This window comes from Pristiophorus japonicus, chromosome 15 (assembly GCF_044704955.1).
Source record: "Pristiophorus japonicus isolate sPriJap1 chromosome 15, sPriJap1.hap1, whole genome shotgun sequence".
In the NCBI taxonomy this organism is placed as follows: domain Eukaryota; kingdom Metazoa; phylum Chordata; class Chondrichthyes; family Pristiophoridae; genus Pristiophorus; species Pristiophorus japonicus.
In genome coordinates, this window is record NC_091991.1 from 181,477,366 (window position 1) to 181,499,464 (window position 22,099).

Consider the following 22,099-nt stretch of genomic DNA (forward strand, 5'->3'; position numbering starts at 1 on the left):
CGAAGCGAAAGTGAGGACTCGCTGACACGTGGAGCTGTTGTGTCTGTAAATGTTGCAGAGGCTGGTTCTTTGTTGCTTCCTGATCGGGGAGTATGCAGCGTTTGCACAGGCTGATTGAATTGTGCATGCAGCGTGTGTACACACAAGGAGCAAGAATCCCACAGAAACACAAAACACTGCCAATGAAACCCACTAATACAGAACAGAAAAGGTTGAGGGGACATTTGCTAGACTGTGCATGATTTTGAACACCTCAGAGTCAGATGGAGAGAGACTGTTCTCTCATTGGCAAAAGTGTCAAGAACCAGAGGACGCAGATATTAGGTGATTGGCAAAAGATCCAAAGGTGACATGAAAAACTTTACAAAAGCGAGTTGTTCCATTCTGGAATACACTGAAAGGCAGATTTACTCGTGGCTTTCAAAAGGGAATTGGACACGTAGCTGAAGGAAAACAACTTGCAGGGTTATGGGGCAGGGGCAGTGGTATGGTTAGCCGTGGTGCTCTTGCGGAGAGCAGGCACAGGCTCAATGGGCCGAATGGCCTTTTATGCTGTAACCATTCTATAATTCTTAACAGGAGAAGGCCATTCAGCCTCTAGAGCCTGTTCCACCATTCAATCAGATCATGGCTGATCTGTACCTGTTCCATAGACTGAATGGCCCACTCTTCTTCCTCAGTTCCACTACATGGCATCTTCAGTCAGGTCATGCAATAATGGGTGGAAGACCATCCCATCCGTCCAAACAGTATTCGGTGATGCTCCACATAGACCCGTAACAGAAGACAGCACAAATCTAATACTGTAAAGTAACAAACTTTAATTGGCAATAAAGACTAGTCTTTAGAATTAAACATTGGGCTAACTAATGGTCAGCACTAAAATCGGAAGCAGTGCAACTCTAAAACCAAGTCAACTCCCTCATTTCAACAGATATCGGTGTGCTTGAATCATGCATTCCGCAAGTTAAGTGGTATTAAAAGCTGCATGACCGTTTACATTCTTTTAACCCACAGTATCAGTTTGTGCATGTGGAAAATTCCATAAGTGAAGGATTTTTTTTGTAAAAAGATGGTATATTATATTGCACCTCCTTTCATGGTTATCAGGTCTCCCAAGATCTATAAACATATCAGAAACTCATCAAAACATTTCACAACTTTTAATTTATCTATTTATACTCATCCAAGTAAGGATATCAGTGATTACAAACTGCACACTATTCCACTTATTGCCACTAGTGCCTGAATCCAGTACTAGTACAGTACAGAGTGAAGCTCCCGCCACACTATCCCAAACACTCCCAGGGCAGGTACAGCACGGGTTAGATACAGAGTAAAGCTCCCTCTACACTGTCCCATCAAACACTCCCAGGGCAGGTACAGCACGGGTTAGATACAGAGTAAAGCTCCCTCTACACTGTCCCATCAAACACTCCCAGGGCAGGTACAGGGGGTTAGATACAGAGTAAAGCTCCCTCTACACTGTCCCATCAAACACTCCCAGGGCAGGTACAGGGGGTTAGATAGAGTAAAGCTCCCTCTACACTGTCCCATCAAACACTCCCAGGGCAGGTACAGGGGGTTAGATACAGAGTAAAGCTCCCTCTACACTGTCCCATCAAACACTCCCAGGGCAGGTACAGCACGGGTTAGATACAGAGTAAAGCTCCCTCTACACTGTCCCATCAAACACTCCCAGGGCAGGTACAGCACGGGGTTAGATACAGAGTAATGCTCCCTCTACACTGTCCCATCAAACACTCCCAGGGCAGGTACAGCACGGGGTTAGATACAGAGTAAAGCTCCCTCTACACTGCCCCAATGGTTCATGTCAGCCAGAAAATTCTAAAAGTGAATGGATGGCACAATCACTCGGTCTCTGATAAGAAGTTTGCAGGGTTGAGAACTATCTCCCTTTTGCAACAACTCAAATATAAGCGAGAAACCTACACAGCACACAAGGTGAAAAGCTGCACAATTTCTGTATGAAGTGAAAGATACTGGTTGGGTTTGCAAAATTGTTCGGTGATCTATTCTAGTTTCAAAATTACTGAAAAGTTTGCTGTGAAGGTTTTTTTTTTTGGGGGGGGGGGGGGGGAGAAAAGAGGGGAAGAGAGAAAGAGTTAGGGTTAGTTTTGTAGTTATTTAAAAACATGCAATTGCATTTTACTCACAGTTCAACTTACTACACCTGTCCCAGCCCTGTGCACACTACTAACTTTACATTGAGGCCTTGGATAGACAGGACAACCTACTTAAGAGAAGAGGTGATTATGGCACTGGAGTGAGGAGACTTCAATCCCGAAGCATTAAAAATAACCTGAACACTTTCTCCTCAATCAGCTTCCCATCAGGGGCACCAGGCCATCCACCTGGAACAAGCGGGCTCAATACAGAAGGGGCAAAAAAAGCAAAGTTTTTGAACTTCTAGACAAAGCTGAAATGCTTTTTGACTCCTTCCCCCCCCTCCACCCCCCAGAAACAAAGCAGAGAAGCGGAAATGGTCATGCAGCTTTAAATTGGTACCGCGTTATGGCAACAGGGTGAAGTCACTCGTCGCACAGTGTTGTCACATGGTTCACCCAAATAATGATTTCTTTGGCCCCCCAACACAAATTAGTGGAAGTTACAGTGGGTTCTGCTTAACTGCATAGTGTTGGGCCTGGGAAATGTCATTATGCAATTAACTCACACAGTCAGTCAGTCAGAGAACATGATGGCAGACACACAGAATTCAGTGCGCGCCATTTCCTGTGTGCTCTCGCTTTTTCCGGGCCCTTGCAGACAAGGCAAGTGGGAACGGCCGTTGGGGCAGCGTGCACGCAAGTAAAGGGCGACTGGGGAAAAGATATTTAAATACAAGGCAACCGATCGTAAAACGTCCTGAGAACAGACGCATGATGCAAGCTTGTTTATAGAAATAAACATTCCACAGTTAAGCTTTGTACAAGGTCGGTGTAACAGATCCACACGCAGGTGATAGGGGGGGAGCGGGCGGCCGACCGAGAAGAGGAGCACAAGTGGAGCCCCACTGTGCTGTATGACCCAGACGCCGCTCTGGGTGGATGTTAAAAACAAGCCTAGGTTGGGAGGTTAGCCACGTTACAGCAGATATAATAAAATGCTTTTAATGCATCTCCTGCAGATAATTGTGGCTCTTACAGAACTTCCTGAATAATTTGTAGTTTTCCTTCTTCGAAACGGTGTGTTTTTTGTTAAGTTTGAAGTTCACAGGTTGGACACACCACCTCCAGCTCCTGGTGAGGATCTTCAACGCATTTAAAAAAAAAATCTATTTATCATTGACGACATCTTCCAAGGTTTGGGAAGGGGGTGGGGAGGAAGAATTACAATCCAGTACGAGAGAGTTCCAATCAATCTGTTTTATAGTCCTTTGGTTTCAGTCTATCCTTCACTGCCAGAGGTGGAGGCACATTCAAAAATACTGCCACTTCCCCAGGACCGTATCTTTGATTGCATCAACGTACTGTGAAGGCACCCAATAAACCCAATAATATGAGGCTTCAGTGGGACCCAGCTGAAATGCCTGGAAAGAGAAAGGAACATGTGTGAGGGGAGATCGGAACTGTATCAGCAACACATCTCTAACCAACATCTGGCCCTCTTTAAAGCCACAGAAATAAGAGGCTTGTATTTATACATCATCCCATGTTCTCACACAAACCATTTCCCATGCACTGAATTACCTTGCCGTGCAACAACTGCAGTGGTGCAGGAAAACACTGCACGCAGTTTGCAAAGAGCACAATTCCCCAGACACCAATGTGATGAATGACCAGTTGCTTTGTTCTTCCAATAGTGGTGTGGGATCTTTTACTTCCGTCTGAACCACTTGAATATTTTAAATCGAGGCTCCTGTTTAACGTCTTAACCACAATGAGCAGCAAATCCATTCCCGTCGCCCAACCCAAAAATCAGGACCAATACAGTATTTCCCCCCCCCCCTGCCTCCACCCCGAATCGTGCACTGGAAATAAAACTTGCACTTAGAAGCAGCTTTTCTTCCCCCACTCTGCCCTTCATTTTACAATCTAAAGGCTTTCAAAAACCAATCTTGGTGCCACCTAGGTACTGCTTTCTGACTCCATTTTTCTGAAACTTGGTTGCTCAAGAGTGGGACTGAGTCTCTCTCCAGTCTTTCCTTTCCCTCGCAATGAGGCTGCGCCCAGGAGTTTGGATGTGGTGGGAGTGCGTTGGAGCTGCCGTCAATTGTAGCACCATTCATGCGAGTTTTTATACTGAGAATGTGGGCGCTGAATGGCGATTGAGGCAGAATGGTCACTGGCCAGGAACACAATGTCATTCATTACAGATCAGCAGGAGAGAGCTTAGAGTTTCTGATGATGCGAACAGCTTCTCGCTCGTGAGCTGTGAGGGTCTGCAGCTCAGGCCATGCGGAAAGGCTGCGGTGGTGCACATGTTCCCCCCCACTGCAGAATGGTATCACTGGGAATTGTCCACGCGCCTATGCAGTCATAGGGTACAGGGAGGCGAAGAAAAAAGGGATGGCAAAAGCTAGCTCGTGCAGAAAATTCACTCCTGTGCATTGCCCTTACGATTGTAACTATGGTATATTCAGCATTGGCTCGGCTTCCTGGAGTATAAGAGTAAGGAAGTCTTGCTCCAATTGTACAGGGCCTTGGTGAGCCAACACCTGGAGATTGTGCACAGTTTTGCTCACCTTATCTAAGGAAGGATATACTTGCCTTGGAGGCGGTACAACGGAGGTTCACCAGACTGATTCCTGGGATGAGGGACTGTCTTATGAGGAGAGATTGTGTAGAATGGGCCTATACTCTCTGGGGTTTAGAAGAATGAGAAGTAATCTCATTGAAACATACAAGATTCTGAAGGGGTTTGACAGGGTAGATGTTGAGAAGTTGTTTCCCCCGGGCTGGAGAGTCTAGAACCAGGGGTCACAGTCTCAGGATAACAGGTCGGCCATTTAAGACTGAGATGGAGGAGGAATTTCTTCACTCAGAGGGGGGTGAATCTTTGGAATTCTCTGCCCCAGAGGGCTGTGGAGGCTGAGTCTCTGAATATATTCAAGGCTGAGAGCAATAGATTTTTGGGGTATAGGGGAATCAAAGGATTTGGGGACAGTGCAGGAAAGTGGAGTTGAGGTTGGTGATCAACTGTGATCTTATTGAATAGCAGTGCAGGTTCGACGGGCCATAGGGCCTACTCCTGCTCCTAGTTCTTGTTATGTTCCCAGCGCCCCCCACCCCCTCTGAGGTACTGCAAGGATCTGTCCTTGGCCCACACTTACTAACCCACCTGCTGCCCCTCCGCAACATCATTCGAAGACATGGGGTCAGCGTCTAAAGTCTCTCTCTGTCACACACCATGCCTTACCGTCCCCTCCCTGGCCACCATCAATTTGAACCAGACTGCAACCTCAACCTCCAAGCCAAGCGTCCCACATCCTCTCGGTCACAAAAACCGCCTTCTTCCACCTCCACACCATCCCCCGCTCCACACCATCCCCAGCCCACCCGCTGCCAAAACCCTCATCCCGTGGTTTTGTTGTTCGAGATTCCGCGGCCGGCATCCCATCCTCCACAAACATCCAAAACTCTGCTGCCTGGAACCCATCCACCATCAAGTCATGCTCAACCCTCACACCTTCCCGTGCCACTATTCAGACACACTGTCCCTCTCCATATTTCACAGTTGCTGACTTGTCAGAAGGCACAGTCGGCCTCAGAACTCACCATCATGTGATAATCTTCATGTCCTTCAATAGGTTCAGTGATCACATTTTTGATAGAGCCCATAGGGATTTTCTCTGTTCTCTCTGTTTAAAAATAAGACACAACAGTCACCAATCATAGAATCTTGCAGCACTGAAGGAGGCCATTCAGCCCAACGTGCCTGTGCCGGCTCTGAAAAAGTTAGCCAATTTGTCCCACTCCGCCCACAGCCAATATTCCCGCATTTTTCTTTTGGTGTGTGGTCCCTTTAACGGGCTGCATGGCCCATTTAGATTTTCACACCTGCGGGGTTTTGCGTATTGAAAAGCCGGTGAGCAGCCTGCATGGGACTTCCAGGCGGCAGCTTGGTGGGAACGCTGTCAATAGCCCTGCAATTTTCCCCTTTCAAGTTTTTATCCAATTCCTTTGTGAGGGAGGAGAGGGAATCAGCTACAACAAAGGCCACAACACTACATCCTGTGGGCACCAGAGAAGAGAGCACAGGCCAGGCGCCTTCCCCCGCAACAACTTGCATTGATATAGCGCCTCATGACTCCTCGCCCTCAGAGGCTGAGCGAACTATAGCGAACCAGCGAGTATCATTCTATACATGCTGGGTTGCAAAGACTTATGATTTAAAGGAACATGCGCCGTCTGTAAAACTCACCCTTGGTTCCAATCCAGAGCTGGTCCTGCTCCAGTTTGAAGGTTAACCTTACTTTTCCACTGGTCTTGTTGTACATGCCAGCTAACGGTACACTCGGTAAGCGTTCCTGCAGAGAGCAGCAGTTAGCAACACAGCAGCGAGCAGGCAACCAAAGAATCACATACACCAGCGACATTCGACGACCGAGGCAGTGATAGAGGGAGCTTTACTCTGTATCTAACCCCGTGCTGTACCTGCCCTGGGAGTGTTTGATGGGACAGTGTAGAGGGAGCTTTACTCTGTATCTAACCCCGTGCTGTACCTGCCCTGGGAGTGTTTGATGGGACAGTGTAGAGGGAGCTTTACTCTGTATCTAACCCCCTGTACCTGCCCTGGGAGTGTTTGATGGGACAGTGTAGAGGGAGCTTTACTCTGTATCTAACCCCGTGCTGTACCTGCCCTGGGAGTGTTTGATGGGACAGTGTAGAGGGAGCTTTACTCTGTATCTAACCCCCTGTACCTGCCCTGGGAGTGTTTGATGGGACAGTGTAGAGGGAGCTTTACTCTGTATCTAACCCCCTGTACCTGCCCTGGGAGTGTTTGATGGGACAGTGTAGAGGGAGCTTTACTCTGTATCTAACCCCCTGTACCTGCCCTGGGAGTGTTTGATGGGACAGTGTAGATGAAGCTTTACTCTGTATCTAACCCCGTGCTGTACCTGCCCTGGGAGTGTTTGATGGGATAGTGTAGAGGGAGCTTTACTTTGTATCTAACCCGTGCTGTACCTGCCCTGGGAGTGTTTGATGGGACAGTGTAGAGGGAGCTTTACTCTGTATCTAACCCCCTGTACCTGCCCTGGGAGTGTTTGATGGGACAGTGTAGATGGAGCTTTACTCTGTATCTAACCCCATGCTGTACCTGCCCTGGGAGTGTTTGATGGAACAGTGTAGAGGAAGCTTTACTCTGTATCTAACCCCCTGTACCTGCCCTGGGAGTGTTTGATGGGACAGTGTAGAGGGAGCTTTACTCTGTACATGGTCCAAGAGTTTTTATTGACAGTAAATGATCAGCGCCGATGGTGTTGGCCGATTACTCCGACTGTCTTCAGCTTCCATGTGTCCTCAATCTGCCGGAGGCTCCGGGGGTCTAAAAAGGCCTCGCATCAAATTGGCAACAGGAAGTCCTCTTTTATTGGAGGCTCTTGGACAGCATGTCCTGGAATGCCATGGATTGCATCTCTGGCTCACGGGATCTTTCACATCCACCGCAGAGGGCAGACGGGGCCTCGGTTTAATGTCTCATCCCAAAGACGGCAGCTCCAACAGTGCAGTACTGGGAGTGTCAGCCTTGGTTATAAACTCGAGTCTCTGGAGTGGGACTTGAACCTATGACCTTCTGACTCACAGGCGAGTGTGCCACCCTCTGAGCCACGGCTGGCACCTCAAGTGCAGAAGCAGCACGGAAATTTGAGCAGGCACAGCGAACGCTGACTGCAGCTGCTTACCTTAACACCTTTAATGGATGGCATGATGTCCTCTGGTTTCCCTTTGTCTAATACTTTCCTGTGTTGCTAAAAATAAACCACAGAACAAGTCAGCCAATGCAGAGAGGGCACGAATCCACATTTAGCAAGCTCACTGGCAGAACGCCCGTCTGAAAATATTGTCCAGTAACAGAATGTTTGTGTTTTACAGCATTCTCGCCGGCATTCAACAGCGCCCCCTCCTGGGAACTGTCGGAACACCACGTACAGAAGCACAAAAGGTTCATTTGGTCAATCCCAAAGTTGAATAATTCACACATACGGTTTCCCAAATGCTACCCACACCAAAAAAACTATCCAACTCCCTCAAGTTCCCCCACACGATTCCCGCCACCATCTCCCCCAGGCAGGCTGGTCCCCCTCGTTCGCCATCGGAGTAGAGTCGTTCGATCAGAACATCTCTTCACCTTCCCCCAAGCTGGGGCCCGGGCCCCAGCCACAGAGCTTGTGCTTTACTGGGGTTCCGTTTATCCGTACCCCTTACAAATCGAAGCCTTCAATAAAGCTCAACCACTTGGGACTGAGATGAGGGGCAATTTCTTCACAGAGGGTTGTGGACAGTACTAAAACAGCTGATCAAAATCACAAATGACATGCTTTGTGACTGTGACAAAGGCAAACTATCCCGTCTGCAGCCTTTGACACGGTTGACCATGCTATCCTCCTCCAACGCCTCTCCACCATCGTCCAGCTGGGTGGGACTGCACTCGCCTGGTTCCATTCTTATCTATCTAATCGTAGCCAGAGAATCGCCTGCAATGGCTTCTCTTCCCGCCCCCGCATTGTCACCTCTGGTGTCCCCCAAGGATCTATCCTTGGTCCCCTTCTATTTCTCATCTACAGGTTGCCCCTTGGCGAAATAATCCGAAAACACAGCGTCAGTTTCCACATGTACGCTCATGACACCCAGCTCTACCTCACCCCCACTTCTCCCGACCCCTCCACGGTCTCTAAATTGTCAGACTGCTTGTCCGACATCCAGTTGTGCACGAGCAGAAATGTTCTCCAATTGAATATTGGGAAGTCTGAAGCCATTGTTTTCGGGCCCCGCCATAAACTCTGTTCCCGAGACACTGACTCCATCCGAGGCTGAAGCAGACTGCTGGTGTCAAAAATTACCCTGAAATGAGCTTTCGCCCACATATCCGCAGCATAACTAAGACCGCCTATTCCCACCTTTAACATCGCCCGTCTCCGCCCCCTGCCTCAGCTCATCTGCTGAAACCCTCATCCATGCTTTTGTTCCCTCTAGACTTGACTATTCCAATGCACCCTTGGCTGGCCTCCTACATTTTATCCTACGTAAACCAGAGGTGATCCAAAACTCGGCTGCCCGTGTCCTAACGCGTACCAAGTTCCGCTCACCCATCACCCCTGTGCTCGCTGACCTACATTGGCTCCCGATTAAGCATTGCCTCGATTTCAAAATTCGCATTCTTGTTTTCAAATCCCTCCATGGCCTCGCCCCCCCATCTCTAATCTCCTTCACCCCCCCCCCCCCATCTCTAATCTCCTTCTCCTTCTCCTTCTCCTCCTTCTCCTTCTCCTTCTCCTTCTCCTTCACCACCCCCCCCCCCCACCCCCCTCCTCCCAGAGATGTCTGTGCTCCTCTAATTCTGCCCTCTTGAGAATCCCTGATTATAATCGCTCAACTATTGGTGGCAGTGCCTTCTGTTGCCTGGGCCCTAAGCTGTGGAATTTCCTGCCTAAACCTCTCCACCTTTCTTACCTCCTTCAAGACGCTCTTTAAAACCTACCCCTTTGACCAAGTTTTTGGTCACCTGCCCTAATTTCTCATTATGCTCCCCAGTGTCAAGATTAGCCACGATCTTATTGAATGGCCTGCTCGTGCTTCTGTTTCTTATGTTCTCACCAGAGTCTGCTTTCCGCCAGTGTAAACATTCCCAGTTTCCTGCTGGAAGCAGGCAGGCAGTGTTTCATTCAACGGCAGAGTGCACGAGGAACGTCAGCGTTTACACTGTCCAGCTTGCAGCACATTGGATATGGCTGGGATGCGGTAGAATGTGGGCTCCCTGCTCCAATTCCACCCCACTAAGTTCCCTAGCTGAGCGGCACTGTGCTTCTCTGAAGAAAACAAAGGCCAATTCATGGGGTGCCAAGTTAAACTCAGACACCCACGCTGGCAGCTTCAACTATAGGTTTGAGGGAGGTTTAGCAGGAAACAGAGGACAAAGCACAAAAGTAAATCAACAGAGCAGACAAAATACCCCACACTCCCGTGGACTTTGCCCGGTCGGATGCCATCTGCGTCTTCATTGGAGACCAGTGGGAGGGACTGCAGTTCGGGGTGGGAGAGAGAGAAATGGCGGGCTGCGTCAATGTACGTGAACCTGACCAAAGAAGCCAGATTGCTCGATTTTTGTTGGGTAAGGTTGTCCAGGGACACTGTGCAAAGGCAGGTAAAATGGGAGTCGAGTTACAGATCAGTCACGATCTTATTGAATGGTGGAACAGGCTCAAGGAGCTGAATGGCCTCCTCCTGTTCCTGTGTAACAGGCTCGAGGGGCTGAATGGCCTCCTCCTGTTCCTGTGTAACAGGCTCGAGGGGCTGAATGGGCCTCCTCCTGTTCCTGTGTAACAGGCTCGAGGGGCTGAATGGGCCTCCTCCTGTTCCTGTGTAACAGGCTCGAGGGACTGAATGGGCCTCCTCCTGTTCCTGTGTAACAGGCTCGAGGGGCTGAATGGGCCTCCTCCTGTTCCTGTGTAACAGGCTCGAGGGGCTGAATGGCCTCCTCCTGTTCCTAATGTAACAGGCGCGAGGGGCTGAATGGGCCCTCCTCCTGTTCCTGTGTAACAGGCGCGAGGGGCTGAATGGACCTCCTCCTGTTCCTGTGTAACAGGCGCGAGGGGCTGAATGGGCCTCCTCCTGTTCCTGTGTAACAGGCTCGAGGGGCTGAATAGCCTCCTCCTGTTCTTGTGTAACAGGCTCGAGGGGCTGAATGGCCTCCTCCTGTTCCTAATGTAACAGGCTCGAGGGGCTGAATGGCCTTCTCCTGTTCCTGTGTAACAGGCGCGAGGGGCTGAATGGGCCTCCTCCTGTTCCTGTGTAACAGGCTCGAGGGGCTGAATAGCCTCCTCCTGTTCCTGTGCAACAGGCTCGAGGGGCTGAATGGGCCTACTCCTGTTCATGTGGAACAGGCTCGAGGGGCTGAATGGCCTCCTCCTGTTCCTGTGTAACAGGCGCGAGGGGCTGAATGGGCCTCCTCCTGTTCCTGTGTAACAGGCTCGAGGGGCTGAATGGCCTCCTCCAGTTCCTGTGTAACCCAGTGCTGATTATTGTAAATAAGGCACGTACCTTTTGCCTACATAGAGGTTCCTTTTTGGGCTCTTCTGCTTTGGCCTCTTGCTGTACCACCTCCTTTGGCGTGTTTACTGCTAGAACATCATTAATCGTTGACCCGATCACCATTATTTTTGCACCATTTGTGACTTTAATTTCACGTAAAGTTTTATCTTCCTGGAGCAGTCCCTTGTACATGACTTTTTGCATAGCAGGAGTGAGACCTGAGGAGAGGAAGAAAATAGTGCTGATCTTAGTCCAGTCTTTGAAAAATTAGCTTAGACCCTCATCACTATTGGGGCCAGTGACGTGATACAGCACAGGTTAGATACAGAGTAAACCTCCCTCTACACTGTCCTATCAAACACTCCCAGGGCAGGTACAGCACGGGGTTAGATACAGAGTAAAGCTCCCTCTACACTGTCCTATCAAACACTCCCAGGGCAGGTACAGCACGGGGTTAGATACAGAGTAAAGCTCCCTCTCTATGTACCAACACCTGGATTGTTACTGTTCCAACCTTTTATGCCACAAAAAAAACTTCATCCCCTGGATCTGGGTTGGATTCAAACAACTGACAAAAACCTCACCAAGCCACTCAGTAATCCGCTAGCCTATTTATATAGAGGCAACCAAACTTTCATTAACAGTTCAGCCTGTAGAAAATCCAACTTTCAGGATGAAGAAGAGACACTACACAACTGCGAGGGAGTGAAACGAAAAGGCCAAGGGACCAGCAGAGTGAACTGCACTGCTGCATTTATCAGTTTCCTGCCACTAGAGGGGAGCTCTTTCCAGTCATACAGGGCGTGTATTGTCTCTGAATCCAATTCTGGAATATCTTTACCCAGAGAGTGCTGCGAACATGGAACTTGCTACCACTGGGAGTGGTTGAGGCAAACAGCATTGATGGCTTTAAGGGGAAGCTAGATAAGCACGAGGCAGAAAGGAATAGAATAGAAGAAGAGTGGTGGGAGGAGGCTCATGGAGCATAAAAACCAACATAGATAGATAGACCTGTTGGGCCACTTCTCTGCTGTAGATTTGACCTCATTCTGGGGCTATGAGTGGCAAAAACTGGAGACTCCCAGTGCATGGTCATTGTCGCACGGAATAGCATCGCTCACCAACATTTACTTTAAACTGCGCAGCTGCCTTACAATGTACGAAACCCCCCCAAATTAGAAGGAACATTGCTCCTCGCGCCAATTTAATTCTCAATTGCGGAGAGAACGGCTTGCGATAGGAAAGTCAACATGGACCCGTCCTCCCAGCAAAACACACCAGTGAGTGAGTGAATCCTTTCTTTCAGACTGGCGCCTGTGCTATCCAGTGGCACTCTCAGGTCATATTTGTTTTTGTTCCAAATAACTTTCAGATCCACCATTTCCTTCTCGGCGTCCGGCTCGCCACCATTGCTGACTGAGGTTTGAGGGAGCGAGTCCTCGTTCTCCATTTGTTCTGTCAGTACGGATTGAGCGTCCCCTTCTCCGGCAGTCCCACAGCTTGCTTTCTCTTTCTGAACGGGTATGTCTGTGCAAGCCTCTGTTTCCATTCCACCAGTGTCTGCCCCTGGAAGTAAGCGGCAAAGAAAACTCTTTTTAAAAGGTTAATTATTTGAGTGGCAGCATTTTTAATTTATCTGGACGGTATTAAAAATCTTCTGCACGCACTTCCTATTTACAAAACCTTACCTCCTGATGTCACATGTGTGTCGACTTCCTTCCCCCATTATAAATTCCTATGTGCACATTTAGAATGGGGCCACTGCAATGTAAACACGTCACACTGCAATGACATCCTCCTACCATTGGGTAGCGCTGCAATACCTCAGTCTTGCATCTCCCAGCTCCTGAATAAAGAAACAGGAGGAGGCCATTCAGCCCCTCGCGCCTGTTCCACCATTCAGTGAGATCATGGCTGATCTGCGACCTAACTCCATATACCCGCCTTTGCCCCATATCCCTTAATGCCTTTGGTTAACAAAAATCACCAATCTCCAAATTAAAATTAACAATTGATTTAGCAGCAATTGTCATTTGCAGAAGACAGTTCCAAACGTCTACCTCATGTATAGAAGTGTTTCCTAATGTCACTCCTGAAAGATCTGGCTCTAATTTTTTTAGACTGTGCTCCCTCTCCATCTACCCTACCCTTTAATGTCTTCAACACTTTGATCAAATCGTCCCTTAACCTTCTAAATTCCAGGGAATACAACCCTAGTTTGTGTAATCTCTCCTTGTAACTTAACCCCTAGAGTCTAGGTATCATTCTGGTAAACCTACGCTGCACTCCCTCCAAGGCCAATATATCCTCCCTAAGGTGTTGTGCACAGAACTGCTCACAGTGCTCCAGGTGTGGTCTAACCAGGGCTTTGTACAGCCTGAGCCTGCACTGCAGGGAAGTTCCCGCGCTCCAACTACTACTTGGCTTTTCAAATTACCAGTTAAAATAAACAAAATGTATAAAAATAAGGACAGAATGTATGACTTTAAAATGTGGCCGCACAACATGGTCAAATATCTCCAGCAAAGCGTTCAATCCCATGGGAGATCAACTAGCGTTTTACATTTTTCAATCCCATCCCCACCCTGCCTCAGTCATCACGAGCATCGCCCCCAAATCAGTTTTTATTATTAACCAATGCTGCTACACAATTAGCTGCCGGGCCGTCAGCAGGCCAAGGATGAGGATCTCTGATCTGCAGCTTTCTTCACCCAATTTACCTCCTAAAAGAGCCAAAGATCAAGAATTCACTGGGCGACGAGGCAAGAGATCTAACAAATACAAACTGGGGTCCCGCCACTCCACTCAGCCCGCGGGGAACAGCAACCGCCTGGTGTAGGTACAGAACGCCCCCGTGAAGCTTGCACAATATAAAGCTCCTTCTCTGGAGCAAATACTAGCCCAAGGCATGATTAATCCAATGTACTGAAATTCTAAGTGATGCACACTTCCTAATCTACAAAACATTATGTCACAGTTTTCCATTATAAATGCCTATGTAAACTGGTCACGCTGTAGTTACACCCTCCCGTCAGTGGTGGCGCAGTAGTCTTTTTTTGCGTCACCCAGCTCCTGCAGCAAAATTTCTATCGTCCAACTCTACTGCTCCACTTCCCAAATTGGTTTAGGTTTTGCTGCTAAACTATAATTGATGTTTAACTATAAATCAAAGTATTAAGTATAAAAATAAAAACAATGTAGGACTTTAAAAATGAGAATTTTATCTGTACATCCTGGTCCTACTAGCTCCAGACCACTAGTCCTGCTTCCCCTGAAGACTACACTTGGACTCGACTGCTCGTGTGTATCACTGCAGGGAAATCGACCACTAAAGTTTTAAACGGTTTGAATTTTTAAGAATGTAGAGATGACTTACTGTAGAAACAAACATAGCAGTTGGTCCATAATAGCCCATGATATTACACGGAATTTGCTCCTTATTAAAGAGGGACATTCAGCACAAAATTAATATTAGTGTGTGCTGAAGCAATCAGCCCACAAACTGCACAATACAGTACGTCCTTCACTCCTTTGGTACGGAGCTCCCGAGAACACCAAACTGAAAGCACGCGATGCTGACAGAAATGGAACGTGTTCCTTCCTGCAACATTCCTCATCCCATTCAGCACACAAAAAAAATAATTTGAACATAATTTATCTTTATGGCAGATTGCCAGTGTAAATAGAGCAGAAAGAAAAGACTTGCATTTATATAGCACCTTTCACAATCTCAGGACGTCGCAAAGCGCTTCACAGCCAATGAAATACTTTTGACGTGTAGTTGATGTTGTAATGTAGGAAATTTGCACACAGCAAGCTCCCACAAACAACGTAATCATGACCAGATAATCTGTTTTAGTGGACTTGATTGAGGGATAAATGTTGGCCAGGACACGGAGGACAACTGGCCTGCTGTTCTTCCAAATAGTGCTGTGGGATCTTTTACGTCCACCCGAGAGCAGATGAGGCCAGTTTAACGTCTCATCCGAAAGAAGGCACCTCCGACAGTGCAGCCCTCCCTCTGTACTGCCCCTCCGACAGTGCAGCACTCCCCCAGTACTGCCCCTCCGACAGTGCAGCACTCCCCCAGTACTGCCCCTCCGACAGTGCAGCACTCCCCCAGTACTGCTCCTCCGACAGTGCAGCACTCCCTCAGTACTGCCCCTCCGACAGTGCAGCACTCCCCCAGTACTGCCCCTCCGACAGTGCAGCACTTCCCCAGTACTGCCCCTCCGACAGTGCAGCACTCCCCCAGTACTGCACTGGGAGTGTCGACCTAGATTTTTGTGCTCAAGTGTCTGGAGTGGGACTTGAACCCACAATTGGGTAACTAACAAAACAGAGTCGGGATAAATAGGTCATTTTCCGGTTGACAAACAGTGACTAGTGGGGTGCCACAGGGATTGGTGCTGGGGCCTCAACTATTTACAATCTATATTTATGATTTGGATGAGGGGAGCGAGTGTAATGTAGCCAAGTTTGCTGATGATACAAAGATGGTTGGGAAAGCAAGTTGTGAGGAGGACACAAAAAATCTGCAAAGGGATATAGACAGGTTAAGTGAGCGGGCAAAAATTTGGCAGGAGTATAATGTGGGAAAATGTGAGGTTATCCACTTTGGTAAAAATAGAAAAGCAAATTATAATTTAAAAATTGCAAAGTGCTGCAGTACAGAGACACCTGGGGATCCTTGTGCATGAAACACAAAGTGAGTATGCAGGTACAGCAAGTAATCAGGAAGGCAAATGGAATGTTGGCCTTTATTGCAAGTGGGATAGAGTATAAAAGCAGAGAAGTCCTGCTACAACTGTACAGGGTATTGGTGAGGCCACACCTAGAGTACTGCGTACAGTTTTGGTCTCCTTATTTGAGGAGGGATATACTTGCATTGGAGGCTGTTCAGAGAAGGTTGACTAGGTTGATTCCGGGGATGGAGGGGTTGACTTATGAAGAAAGGTTGAGCAGGTTGGGCCTATACACAGTGGAGTTCAGAAGAATGAGAGGTAATCTTATTGAGACATATAATGAGGGGGCTTGACAAGGTAGATGCAGAGAGGAAGTTTCCACTTATAGGGGAATCTAGAACTAGGGGACATAGTTTTAAATGGGCGACCCCTTATTTTGAGACTGAGATGAGGAAGAATTTCTTGTGAGGGTTGTAAATCTGTGGAATTCTCTGCCCCAGAGAGCTGTGGAGGCTGGGTCATTGAATATATTTAAGATGGAGATAGACAGATGTGTGAGCGATAAGGGAGTGAAGGGTTATGGGGAGCGGGCGGGGAAGTGGAGCTGAGTCCATGATCAGATCAGCCATGATCTTATTGAATGGCGGAGCAGGTTCGAGGGGCCGTATGGCCTACTCCTGCTCCTGACTCAGAAGTGAGAGTGCTGCCCACTGAGCCATGGCTTCAATAGTCAGCAACGAAGATCAGATTCCACCCCCACCTGTGCCGAATTAGTGGCTCTCACCCAGGGCCAGGACATGGGTTTTACAATCGGCCTCAGTGGCCCACGTTTTCGATGGGCTTGTCAGCCACAACAGGTCTGGCGTACGTAATATCACCTGGGACGCCAGTGCTGTGCTGTCACAAGTGCCGCCTGTCACACAAGGGATTAAGAGATCCCACGGCACAATTCGCTGCAAAATGGGGAGGTCCCGTGTTCCGCGGACCCACATGCTTCCCTGAACCAAGGCCATCAACAGTCCAGTCGCTCATTCAACTCTCTGCCATTTACCAGAGCAGAATGGCTTCTCTGGACACCCAGGTAACAGTCACTAAATAATTCACCGAGTGAAAATCCTGTCAAACTTTTCAATTACTCGACAGGCACTGTAAAGTGCAAAGCAAGCTTTCTGATAGCTGTAACGTACTGGAGGGAGTGAGTGGAGACACTGGGTGAGGACAGAGCCAGCCTCGGCTGTGATAACCTCCATAGGAGGAGTATCCTGCTGCTGCACACTCACGCACCAAGGACTAGTCAGTATACAGGCGTGTGCTCCATTATTGGGGCAAAGGTAGAGTGTGCTTACAACAGTCTTCCAATCACCTGCAGACAGCTCTCAAATGCAACTACCTCCTAAAACTCATGCTTACTCGTGAATCTAATCCAGTAGCAGCAAGTAAGGAGACATCGTCTAGTGACAAAATCCCGCCGATCGCTTCCAAACACCAGAGAACGGCTGCTCTCCACAAGCTGAAAACATTCACTCACAGACTTTCTTTCCTGTTTAAACAAAATAAAAACTCATTTAGTTCTACAACAAATGGTCAGTGAACTTCCTTAAGCATAAAAGAGGGAGGGCGGGGGGGGGGGGGGGGGGGTTAATTTTCTCTCGTAACACACACTGGGCAACAAGATTGCGGGAAATATCAGTGTACGTAAATATTTTAACCTGGTCGTAAATCAATTTTTTAAACAGTTAAAAAGGAGATTTGCACAAATGTGCATGCACTGCCAGAGGAAATGCAGACCCTTGTTTAAGTTACACCTTACCACATCTCTCAAAACGCTCTAAAAGCTTCACAAAAATCATTTACTTAGATGTTTAGTGACTCTTTTGAAGAATAATGGGGTTCGTTTTACTTTAAGATGATAGAGCTCCCCACAGTTGGGTGGCTGTGGGTTCAATCCCCACTCCAGGGTATTAGCTCATTATCTCAGCTACCACTCTGGGGCAACACTTTCGGAGGGACAGTACTGAGGGAGCGCCGCACTGTCGGAGGGGCAGTACTGAGGGAGCGCCGCACTGTCGGAGGGGCAGTACTGAGGGAGCGCCGCACTGTCGGAGGGGCAGTACTGAGGGAGCGCCGCACTGTCGGAGGGGCAGTACTGAGGGAGCGCCGCACTGTCGGAGGGGCAGTACTGAGGGAGCGCCGCACTGTCGGAGGGGCAGTGCATCAGACGTGTCATTAAACAGAGGGTCCTTCCATCTGTTTGGGTGGATGTTGTCGATCCCCAGCAATGTGTGAAAAGGAGCAGGGATTAAGTGGCTTTAAATGGCTGAAGTGGTGGGTCTTAATTCTCATCCCCGTTTTCAAATCCCTCCATGAACTCGCCCCCTCCCTATCTCTGTAACCTCCTCCCACCCTACAATGCTCCGAGATCTCTGCACTCCTCCATTTCGGGCCTCTTGCGTGTCCGATTTTAATCAGTCCACCATTGGCGGCCATGCCTTCAGTTGCCTGGGCCCCAACCTCTGGAATTGCGTCCCTATACCTCTCCGCCTCTCTTTAAAACCTAACTCTTTGACCAAGCTTGTGGTTATCTGTCCGAATATCTCCTTACGTGGGACTATGTCACATTTGCGATGATAATTGCTCCTGTGAAGCACCGAGACGTTTTCCGTTAAAGGTGCTATACTAATACAAGTTGTCCTGGTAGTTGTCAGCCTCAGAGGAGGGGGGAAACCCAGCTCTTCAGGACTGCAATGAATGGGTGGGTACCAAGGGGGACTTTGCTCTTCGTCTTTTGAAAGGTTGTGGTCAGAGCCTCTGCTATTTTCTCACCAGCTTCGCTCAGTATTCGAAACCTCATGACATCAGGGCCCAGAGCTAATTTTTCCAGCATTCCTTCCTCATCGATAATTACCCGATCAGATCGCTTCCCATGCTCCCATCCTATCCTTCAATTTCCAATCCCACATTATTCTGTGAAAAACAAAAGCCCTCACTCAGTTTCTCCACTATTATTTTACTCTCTTATAGGATTTCCTTTTCTCCTCCAATCTGCCCTACCCAGTGATTATAAAATCCTTTACTATTTCCCTTTGTTCTCTGCCAGTTTTTCTTCAGATGTGCTCATTCCCTTTCTAATCCTTTGTTGCTTTCCCTCTATATTCAACTTGATTTAGCCCTAGATTTGTCGTATGCCCCTTTTTAATTTCTCTGATCGAATAATTCCAGTTGTTGTTCCCCGTTATTCACTGTTTATGGGAATGTGTCCAGTCGATACCCTGCTCTCGCTCTGTTTTGAATGCTCCTATTGTTGAGTTACTTCTCTTGTAATCTCATTGAAATGGGCTTTTGTTCCCCCCAGTCCAGTACTTGAATCTTTGCTTCCACTCGATTTCAATCTTTATAATCAAACCTGATGACATTATGGTCACTACTCCCTTATCTAGTCACCCTGCTTCATTTCCCGAGACTGGAACCGACAATGCTGCTTTCCTTTTCTTGGACTTGACTCATACTGATCTACTGGACATATTGCAGAGCCCTGCTCCCTTGTCACTTAAATTACTGTTACCCGAGTCTAGATTTGAATAATTATTCCTTTCCGGTGCACTCTTTTCTGCTATCTCATCTTTGCCCCCTCCCCACAAAGCATTTCCAGTGTGGACACTTAACGCAATCCTGTTTAGATGAAGCCTGCCCATTCTGTACACATCACTTCGGGCCCAGGAATCTGAACCCTTCTCCTGACACATCATCTCACCAATTATGCATCGCTTACCCCACTATTCTACACTAAGCAGCACGTGGATGTCCCAGGATTACTCCCCTGGAATTCCCGCCTTTCCAATCAACCCAACTGCTGAAAGTCCCTTTGCGGGTCTCTAATTCTATTGCTACCTACATTATTGGTTCCAATGTGAACTACAACACGCTGTGCCCCCTTCCTTCTCCAAAACCATTTTGCCCTAGAGGGCATCAGCATAAAATCCTTAGGTTACATGACAGGAAGTAATTCTTTTAACTAAGAATCATTGACCTCTGAAAGACCACAACAGAACATGCAACAAGTATGGATTCACTCCAGTCCATCCAAAAGTTCCTGAGAGTTGGGACATCAAGTTGCAGAAGTTAAGTGGGGGAATTGGTGTTATTATTGATACAGGTCATTTCAGCCTCCTGGTATTTCCAAGAGATTTTTTCTCTCTCGGTTTCCTACCTCTCTGCCCGACATAGCAGGAGATTGCTACTGAACAATCAATTCAACACCCTCAGACGATTCACAGCCTCCTGCCTACTCTTCCCCCAATGGACAGTCACCTGATCTTCCTCATTCGACCCAGTGAGTCGACCATCTTCTGGCACGTGCACTCAAAGAACCCTTCAGCCTCACAAACGTGAGTGTTGCCCTCTGCTCCTCAACTTCAAACTTTGATCAGGACTGCAACACCCATTAACAGTTGCTGCACGTGTACAAGTTCACCTGCCATCCTGGTAGTCCCATGATACAACGATAATGGAGTTGTTGACTAATCACAGCCATCAATCTCCATCAATGAGTCTACAACAGAACCAGACATGAGGTGAGGAAACCCCCCAATGATGGAGAGATTTGGAAACCAGTGGTCCAAAGTCTCCTGAGCACACTGCACACACTACACGTCACGTCTCAATAGATTCAGATACTGTATCCCAAAATATTATTTTCTGAAAGAAATCTATCAAATTTTCATTTAATACTACCTGTTCCCATCATCTCCCAAGGGAATCTGCTCAACAGATTTAAAATATCCCAAACCTCCCATGTGATGCAGTTACCAAAGATCACAAGCTTTCAGCTACTTCACACCCCCCCACCACGCAAAAAAAAACTTACCAAGGATTAACAAAAATTAAACATAAAGACCCAAGTATACTTTTATCTACTCCCTCAGGACCCCAGTCTCTCTCCCGCCCCACCCCTGCACCCCAGTCTCCCCCCTACCCCCAGTCTCTCCCCCACCCAAGCTCCCCAGTTTCTTCCCCCACCCCCCAGTCTCTCCCCCCACCCCCGCTCCCCAGTCTCTGCCCCCCCCACCCCCGCTCACCAGTCTCTGCCCCCCCACCCCCGCTCACCAGTCTCTACCCCCGCTCCCCAGTCTCTAACCCCCCACCCCCGCTCCCCAGTCTCTACCCCCCCACCCCCGCTCCCCAGTCTCTACCCCCCCACCCCCGCTCCCCAGTCTCTCCCCCCCACCCCCGCGTCTCCCCCCACCCCCGCTCCCCAGTCTCTCCCCCCCCACCCCCCACCCCGCCCCCCCACCCCCGCCTCGCCCCCCCACCCCCCAGTCTCTCCCCCCCCACACCTCTGCTCCCCAGTCTCTCCCTCCCCCACCCCCCAGTCTCTCCCCCCCACCCCCGCTCCCCAGTCTCTCCCCCCCACCCCCGCTCCCCAGTCTCTCCCCCCCACCCCCGCTCCCCAGTCTCTCCCCCCCCACCCCCGCTCCCCAGTCTCTCCCCCCCCACCCCCGCTCCCCAGTCTCTCCCCCCCACCCCCGCTCCCCAGTCTCTCCCCCCCCACCCCGCTCCCCAGTCTCCCCCCCACCCGCTCCCAGTCTCCCCCCCACCCCGCCCTCCCCAGTCTCCCCCCCCACCCGCTCCCCAGTCTCTTCTCTCCCCCCTACCTCAGTCTCTTCTCTCCCACCCCCACCCAGTCTCTCTCTCCCCCCCACCCCAGTCTCGTCTCCCCCCCCACCCTGTCTCTTCTCCCACCCCACCCTCTTCTCCCCCCACCCCAGTCTCTTCTTCCCCCCCACCCCAGTCTCTTCTTCCCCCCCCACTGCACCCGTCTCTTCCCCCCACTGCCCAGTCTCTTCCCCCCCCCACTGCACCCCAGTCTCTTCCCCCCACTGCACACCAGTCTCTTCCCCCCACTGCACCCGTCTCTCCCCCCCCACTGCACCCAGTCCTCCCCCCCCCACTGCACCCCAGTCCCCTCCCCCCCCACTGCACCCCAGTCCCTCCCCCCCACTGCACCCCAGTCTCTTCCCCCCCCCCACTGCACCCCAGTCTCCCCCCCACTGCACCCCCAGTCTCTCCCCCCCACCTGCACCCCAGTCTCCTCCCCCCCCACTGCACCCCAGTCTCTCCCCCCCCACTGCACCCAGTCTCTCACCCACCCCCCTGCACCCCAGTCTCTTCCCCCCCCCTGCACCCCAGTCTCTTCCCCCCCTG

At 49.4% G+C, this 22,099-nt stretch overlaps 1 protein-coding gene across 3 annotated transcripts in view; it reads right to left on the reverse strand.

The window, feature by feature from the left end:
- Positions 1 to 801: 801 nt before the first annotated feature.
- ubfd1 (ubiquitin family domain containing 1) overlaps positions 802 to 22,099 on the reverse strand; it is a 23,247-nt gene continuing 1,949 nt past the window's right edge. Inside the window, exons 1-8 of one of the 3 annotated variants that reach the window (XM_070901451.1) lie at positions 20,207 to 20,725; positions 17,309 to 17,438; positions 12,492 to 12,779; positions 11,223 to 11,431; positions 7,868 to 7,933; positions 6,385 to 6,490; positions 5,739 to 5,821; positions 802 to 3,550 (exon numbers count right to left, since the gene is read on the reverse strand). In XM_070901451.1, the coding sequence (XP_070757552.1) occupies positions 3,440 to 3,550; positions 5,739 to 5,821; positions 6,385 to 6,490; positions 7,868 to 7,933; positions 11,223 to 11,431; positions 12,492 to 12,762 (846 nt within the window). In that variant the 5' untranslated portion in view covers positions 12,763 to 12,779; positions 17,309 to 17,438; positions 20,207 to 20,725 and the 3' untranslated portion in view covers positions 802 to 3,439. Of the gene's footprint in view, positions 3,551 to 5,738; positions 5,822 to 6,384; positions 6,491 to 7,867; positions 7,934 to 11,222; positions 11,432 to 12,491; positions 12,780 to 17,308; positions 17,439 to 20,105; positions 20,171 to 20,206; positions 20,726 to 22,099 lie in introns of those variants that run through there. The other 2 variants (XM_070901449.1, XM_070901450.1) reach the window with 2 other exon arrangements.